The sequence below is a fragment of the Arabidopsis lyrata genome (assembly GCF_000004255.2).
Source record: "Arabidopsis lyrata subsp. lyrata unplaced genomic scaffold ARALYscaffold_6, whole genome shotgun sequence".
Lineage (NCBI taxonomy): Eukaryota > Viridiplantae > Streptophyta > Magnoliopsida > Brassicales > Brassicaceae > Arabidopsis > Arabidopsis lyrata.
In genome coordinates, this window is record NW_003302550.1 from 24,028,535 (window position 1) to 24,036,382 (window position 7,848).

The 7,848-nt window shown below is 31.4% G+C and overlaps 2 protein-coding genes across 3 annotated transcripts in view; one reads left to right on the forward strand and one right to left on the reverse strand.

Annotated features, from left to right (window-relative positions):
* Positions 1 to 420, forward strand: part of LOC9308933 (glycine-rich protein 5) — a 3,749-nt gene extending 3,329 nt beyond the window's left edge. The window contains exons 3-4 of the mRNA XM_002872818.2: positions 12 to 146; positions 245 to 420. Coding sequence (XP_002872864.2) covers positions 12 to 146; positions 245 to 420 — 311 coding nt within the window. The remainder of the gene's footprint in view (positions 1 to 11; positions 147 to 244) is intronic.
* Positions 421 to 2,606: 2,186 nt separating this feature from the next.
* LOC9308934 (mannosyl-oligosaccharide 1,2-alpha-mannosidase MNS1) lies at positions 2,607 to 4,599 on the reverse strand. Of its 2 annotated transcripts, none has more exons than XM_021023917.1 (6): positions 4,505 to 4,599; positions 4,282 to 4,377; positions 4,131 to 4,151; positions 3,855 to 4,015; positions 3,342 to 3,448; positions 2,607 to 2,775 (listed from the first exon to the last, which is right to left on the reverse strand). In XM_021023917.1, exons 2-6 carry the CDS (start codon positions 4,334 to 4,336, stop codon positions 2,769 to 2,771), a joined length of 351 nt encoding a protein of 116 aa, XP_020879576.1. In that variant the 5' UTR covers positions 4,337 to 4,377; positions 4,505 to 4,599; the 3' UTR covers positions 2,607 to 2,768. The 2 variants fall into 2 exon arrangements, with proteins under 2 accessions (XP_020879576.1, XP_002874949.2); XM_002874903.2 differs by having other exon boundaries at positions 3,342 to 3,454.
* Positions 4,600 to 7,848: the final 3,249 nt, after the last annotated feature.

Genomic DNA, 7,848 nt, shown 5'->3' on the forward strand with positions numbered 1-7,848 from the left:
GTTGGTCGAAGAGGACGCGGTAGTGGGCGTTATAGTGCGGGAGCTAATGGTAGCGAAGGAGCGGGTGGTAGTAGAGGAGCCCGAGGGAAGAACGGGTAGAAGTGGAGTGGCTAGTGTTGTTGGAGGAAGACGTGGTGGTGGACAAGGTAGTGGTGGAGATGTTGGAGGAGTATAGGAGGAAGTGGTGGTAGTGTACGAGGTGTAGTTGGCGGAGGTGAAAATGGTACTATTGGAGGTGGTGCAGGAGGAGGTGTTCGAGGAGGTGCACGTGGTAATGTTGGTAGCGGAAATGGCAGTGGTGTTAGAGGCGGAGGAGGATATGGAGGCGGTGGAGGACTCGGCAGTGGTGTAGGACGCGGGGAAAATGTTGGTGGAGTTGGTGGTGCAGGTGAAGGAGTTGGTAGTGACCGACGACACTAATTGGAAACGGCGGTGACCCTAGCACTCACTGTATTAAAACCGACAACATAAACCACAGTTTACTATGTATCAATGTTATATTTTTCTCCTTTACTATGTATAATATAGACAATGAATTAAACTATAGTTTTATAAATTAATGTCCCTTAATATATTATTCTCTCTATTTCAAATTATAGGATGTTTTAGACTTTTTATTTTATTTTATTATATAAGATGTTTTACAAATTTTTAGGCAAAATTTAAATACATTTGATTTTTATGACTATTTATATTCTGCAGTTTTTATTTTAATTGGTTAAATTTTTTAAATCATAGTGTTAAAAATAAAAAGCAAATTTCCTAAATGTGTGATTTTAACCACAAATCATATATTTTGAAAATATCCTAAAATTCCAAACTTTTAAATTTTTGTTCCAGAATTACTATCCCAAGTTTATTTTACAAATAATAATACAATTTTTTGTTGATGTCGGATTCAAAAACTCAAGTATTTGTATTATTCGTGGGTTTAAACTCTCAAGATCAAAAGTATAAAACGAATATGTATAGAAAAAGTATAAAAGTGTATACAAAATATAGAGAGAAATAGTATAGTATTGGTCATATAGCAAGATTTCGATGTCTAAAAAATAATATAATTTATTAAAATAGTTGGATTCGAGAGACGAGTTTCTTATGTATTCGAAATGGGATCTAGCCTAAACATAATCCGGATTGATTCGATTTGACAATGTAAAAAGATGGGACAAAACTTTCATGAGACAAACACAAAATGGGTTAAATAATTATTATAAATTAATAAAAAAAAATAAAAAGATAAAACTATGGAATTCATATATTTTATGTATATATATTTGATTACATAAATGACGAAACAATATTTAGTATAAGTATTGAAAATAACATTGTTTGTGTCTAAAATTGTGGTGATCTTAAGATGTGGAAGATAGAGTTCTTTTTCTTGGAGTCTTCACCTTTCTTTTATAGTCTCTTCCTTTTTTTCTTTACTTGGTCACTAATTTCAGAATTAACTCACAAAATAATCATAATCAATTCATAAACTTGAATGACAAGTTTACTCTTTTGACCATGACCATTAATTTATAAATTGAATCACAAATTAATATCAAGATTTGATCATCTCCCTTGTGCAAGATGGATCTTCTGAGGCTTTGTAAAATGATGGGCCTCCTACGCGTCTGATGGATCACTAGTGCAGGATCCAGTATCAACATTTTTGTGTAAAAAATATTTATCATAAATAAAATAAAATTATTATGTTTGGTTTCCTTATTTGCAATTTAGTGTTTATGTTTTTATTATTGATTTGCTATTTGAAATTATCTAACGCTTGGGTTTTCAAAATTAATAAACATACGACCGAGATAAATATTAAGTCTATCAATCAGATTTTGACATATGTAAAAAAATTTATATAAATAGAAAGAAAATTATACAATAAATTACAAAAGGTAAATCTTACAAATAGCATAAAAATAAATTTTCTTTCCAAATTTAGCACATCATCTCTAAAATTCCAAAAATATCATAAATTTAATATATAAAAAAAGTATTTTTAATTTCGGGAAGATTTAAAACAATGTCAAAATCTCCTAAAAATAAAGGGCAGTTCTCTTAAAAACTACATTTTGAAGTTTTTTTTGTTCAAAAAATACCATTCTTAGTTTTATTTTCCAATAATACCATAAAACTAATATTAAAATGGATACAAATATCTTTTAAATAGTGGAAATATATACCTTAAACTGGAAATATGGAACCCAAATATAATATTTTAATTTTAATTCTAATTCATTTTTATTGAAGAAATATTTTTATATAGAATTTGTGATACTATAGGAAAAATATACTAGTGGTAATATTTTTAGAACAAAAACTTAATAGTGTGATAACTAATGCTATTTTTGGAAGTTTGTAGAGTGTATGGTATAATTGTGCTTGGTGCTATTCTACAGTATTTCTCAATTACAAATCCAAAAAGTAAAGATTACAATTACTTTTGGGTCGACTGATTTTCAGCTCTATACAAATTGCAATCTTAACTTTTCACCCTAAGATTTTTGTCTTAGAAAAAACAAAAAAAATCTTTTTAATATCAGTAAAACTACACGTACTTTCGGATTTATTCTTAAAAGTTAAAACTACATCTCCAACTGGACCGATCAGTTAACCGATAATATTTAATCCGGTTTGACTTACCCAAAATTTAACCAAATATAATCGATTTTTAGTATTTTTTAACCCAATACTGACCCAAAAAAATGTAAAAGAAAAAAAAATTATCTTCATCTTCGACGAGACATGCCATTAGATTCCGAAATATTTCACATCCTGCAACAACAACAAGAACAAAATCATGTCTTTGAAGTCTCAAAGAGAGTGAATTAGTAGGCAAAGCCATCAAATTTAAGTTTTGTTAATTATGTCTATTGATCCCTCTTATTGGATCTAAAATATCGATTATAATTAAGGAATTATTGGAACCTAAGATTTGTATTATAAATTTTCTTATCAAATCGTTAATTTGAAGTTTCCATTAAACCCAACGAATTGATACTACATCTTGATTAATCGGTGAAAATTATTTAGTTTTATTTTTCAATTCAATCGGAAAATAAATGGATAATCGAAATGTTAATAGAACAAACTTTGGAAAAGAAGCAAGTTTGTTACTTTCATGACTCTATATATTTTTTGAATGAAATTGTAAGGAGTTCTATCATCGGAGAATCTAAAGCATGCACATAGGTGAGACCGGTATCGATATCATTAATAAAAAAAAAATATTTTCAAAATCGAAAAATAAATATATAAAAATATAGGATTACAAAATTACTGCAAAATTCTGTCGCAAAAATTATGTCACATAATCATGAAGAGCCTTCAAAATTACTCACTCTCTCGCTTTCTGAAACTGCTCATCCAGACCCATTATATAGAGTGTATCTAAAGAATCTACCATAGTTGCTCCAAGGCCACCAAAGCTATCAGTGCCATCTTTTGTCTGAGGCTAACAATACAAAAAGGAAAGAAAAAAAGAATAACTTCAGACCAATAGATCTTTTGCAGAGTGCAGGAAGATAATAATCTTAGTTCTTAACAATAGATCTTTTGCAGAGTGTGGTAACTTCAGATAAAGCTCATAATAAAAGGCTCAATACGTTATTGAAAGAGCAGGCACTAAATGTTATGATCAGTTCCTTGATTACGTATTGGCAAGTGTGAATTGAGTCCACAAATACTCTAATTAAAGACCTTAAGACACCAACCGTCTTACTTATAGACCTTAAGCTATGATGGCAATTAAAACCATTCCAGGCCTAAATCATAACCTACCAGTAAGCTATGATACAAGAACTGTCTCCTAATTCTAGACAGAGTCTATCCAGATTTCATGAGACAAAACATACCTCATGTTCTCGGAAAAGATTTATACGATCCCGAACAAGCATAGAAACAGAGACGAAGACAATGAAAAGCAAAGCCAAGCGTCTCGGTCTTCCAAGATAATACGCATGATTCAAATATTTCCATATCCCATAACCACTAATCGATCTACTTCTCGCCATGTCTTCTCAACAAAAACAGAGACCATTTGAGAATTCAGTGTCCATGAAACAGATTAGCCTGCAATATTCATCAAAAGAACCAAACCCAAGATAATGGTAGGACCCAAATTGAGGCACCTGCTAGTCTTTGTTGTTCGCCTACACAGAGTCAACACCAAAGGTTCACTCAGCAACTCTCTTAATATAGATTTCAAAGCTTCTCCTAGTTAAACTATAATGAGACAATAACAACAACTGTTGATAGAAAAACGAAAGAAGATAGACTCACTTAAGCGTCTTGTTGTTATCATTAGAGTAACGCTCGAACACATCAAACCAAGCATCAGGTCCACTCGATATAGGTCGTTCGAAACAATCCTTGAAGCTAAACAGAGATAAACATGAGACAGCATCAACCAGTAAACTTGTTTGCATAGTTACAATGCCAATAATCAAATCAAATCTTATAGCAGAACCTAAGAAAACGAAAAGGATTTGATGATGGAAATTACCTGAATCCGATGATACATTCGCCTAATATAAAAATCCTCATGCCCCAAATAGATCGCCGTTAGAGGAGAGAAGAGAAGAATCTGAGAGATGGAAATTTTTGGATAAAATTCATTTTGGGCTACTGATACTCAAAATAAATTACAATGTACATGGTCTAAAATAATAAAATAAGAGCATGGTAGTCTCACCTAAAAAAGAAATGATAAAATAATAAATAATATTATTTAAATACAAGAGTCTCTCAAAAAAGTTGAAAAAGTCTCTCATAGTCTCTTATTTGAGAGACTCTCTCAATTTTTTTGAAAAACTTTTGTAATTAAATAACATTATTTGTTATTGTATTATAATATATTTGTGTGAGAGACTATGGTGAGATACTCCCATTAAACATGTTCTAACTCTATAAATCAGCTCGGTCCCCATAGATAGACCCAGCAACAAAGAAGAAGAGCTTCCAAAATCAGAATCTGAGATTTCAGAGAGGAAATTGAAAAAGCTCTCTATGTTATCTTTTCGACCTTCGAAGGAGAATTGGCGAGAGGGAAGAATAAGATAAATTTTTTTTACATCCTTTTTGGGTCAATATTAGGTTAAAGTTTGAGTAAGTCAAACCAGTTTAAATATTACTGGTTAATTGATTGGTTCAATTAGAAGTGTAGTTTTAAGAATAAATTTGAAAGTACGTGTAGTTTTATTGATATTAAAAAAAATTGGTGGTTTTTTAAGAAGTAAAAAGTTTAGAGTGGAAAACTGAGATTACAACTAGTATAGGGCTGAAAAATCAGCCAACCCATTACTTTTAAAAAAAGTTATATAAAAAGTAAAATAATATAGTAAATTACTAATTCTAAAAAGGAAGAAATTACAATTACTATTCTTTAAAAATGCATATTAAATAGGAAAATATTAATAAATAAGAACTAGTTAAAAAAATATAATCTTATTATAAAAGATATTAATTAACATGATTACACTATTTGTCAATCAAATGAGATATTTATACATGTAAAACAACTTCTCCCAATTAGATTTGACACATGCTAAAAAAAATTGAAACTTACAAATATTTAACATAAAAATAAAAATATAACATATATATTAAAGTTTTAAAAAGGATATACTTCAATTAAAACAATTAAATTTTATAAAAAGGTAAAAAACTTATTAAGAAGGAAAAATGTAAAAATAATTACAATGACTATTTCTTGAAAACATATTAAAAAGAAATTATACATAAAAGAAGATATAAATTTTAAAAAATCTTATTATGGTATGTTTGATGAGTCAAAGTTAGTAATTAACATGATCGTGACATGCGTTTAACTATCGAATATTTATATATTATCGTGTTTATAATTTTCTGTTTTTCTTTTTCATTTAATTGTTGTATATTTAGATTATTTATTTTGATTTCTACTTTCAATTATAAATCATATAAGATAAATCTTATATCATCGTGCTGTGACATGTTTCATAATTTTACTTTTAAATTTTACGTTATATATTTCAATTTTATTTTCTAATTAGAAATATATGATGATTTAAAATTATATTGTTTTTGAAGTTCTATTTTCTATTAAGAGTACCCATGAAACATTTGTTTGTGACCGTTAGCTCATATAAATTTTGGCTTCAGAATTGGTCTTCTTTGGATGGGTGCCAAACCCTCAGTTCGAGTCCTAGCAGTAACATTTCTTTTTTCGTTGTTTATTTTTGTAATTTTTTAAAAAAATATATATATAAAACAGCCTATATTTTTCATTTGCTTGTGGCCTTCGAAAACATATAGCCGGCTCTGTGCAGGAGTAAGGACTAAGGATGGCCACAACGGTCAAGGACTTCGTGGAATCATAACTTTATTTTTTTATTTTTTTTTATTTTTTTGTTAAAAAGGAATCATAACTTCATAAGACAGAATACTTGTGAAATTTAGTGAATACGTACGATAGAGATGAGGTTAACTGAAAATCAAATACCATAGAGTTAAGAGATTTTGGCGGTTGAAGTGAAGACAATGCAATTCAAATAACCATAAAATTAACCAAAAAATATTATAAGATGCCAGTGATTAATTAAGCTCAAATATGCTTTGGTAATGGTAAAAAAACTGCCGACACACATGTGTTTTGTTTCTCCCTTTTTTGTTGGGGTATCTTTTCATTCTGTAATTTATTTTGTGTTATGCAACTGCAAAGACTTTCTTTTCGATAGGTCTGCTTATGACCAAAAAAAAAACTTTGTCTTTTGGGAGAGTCCAAAAGTTGAGGAAGAGAGAAGAGAAGAGCAGTCAGTCACACGACTCACACCTTCGCTGCCAAAAATCCTCGCTCTCATTTACACAAATCTAACAAGCAAATTCTGGTTAATACGGATTTGAATTATTTATATATGCCAAGTATGTATTGTTTATTCCCAATTTATCACTTGGTGTGATCCACAAATACTAGAGTACTTTTTTGTCATCTCAAACTTGGGTCGGTAAGTTTCGTTCACAGCTGGTTATGCTTAAGTTTCGAACGGAAAAATCGTGACCACCTCTTTCTTGAATGCAACTTTAGTGCATTAGCAAAAGTGGGGTTAACAAGTTGAGGTCTAAATGTTCCTTCGATGACATCCTTTAATATTCCACTAAGAAAAAGTACTGTTACATGAATGGAGCAAGAATGCATGAGTGTTCTTACGAGGATCGATCATTATCAGCTTTTTTTAAAATATCTTACTGCTTATAGAAGACTATATTCATGTCGACCGACGAGTTGGGTGGGTTTTCATATTATTGATGAACCAGTGATTAGAGGACACGTATGTGTGCGTGTTGATGGATTTTTGGCTATAAATAGGGATTCCCGCGAAGGTATGTAATCAAATCACTAGTTCTGATTGAGCTTATATTGTTTGGAAATCTATCTTGATCAGAGTGAGCTTGTGTGTGCGTACATTAATATATATATATATAGAGGGAGAGAGAGAGAGAGAGTAAGAGTATATATGGGGATGGTCGTGAGAAGGGGTTGTGTTATGGCATGTGCTACGGCATGTGTGATGGTGTTACTGATGTCAACTCAAGTGTTGGGAAAACTATCTGGTACAGGTGGTCGTGGCAGTGGCAAAAGCCGACATTATAAACATGGAGGAGGCGGTGTTGGTGCTGGTGCCGAGGGTGGTATAGGAGCTGGAGGTGGTGCGAGCGGTGGCATTGTAGCCGGAGGCGGAGGTACAGGTGCAAATATAGGAGCCGGAGGAGGAGTTGGTGTTGGAGGAGGTGGAGGCACTACTCGTGGTGGCGGAAGAGGCCGTGGCAACAAACGCAGTGGACATGGTGGTGGAGGGGGAGGCGGTGACA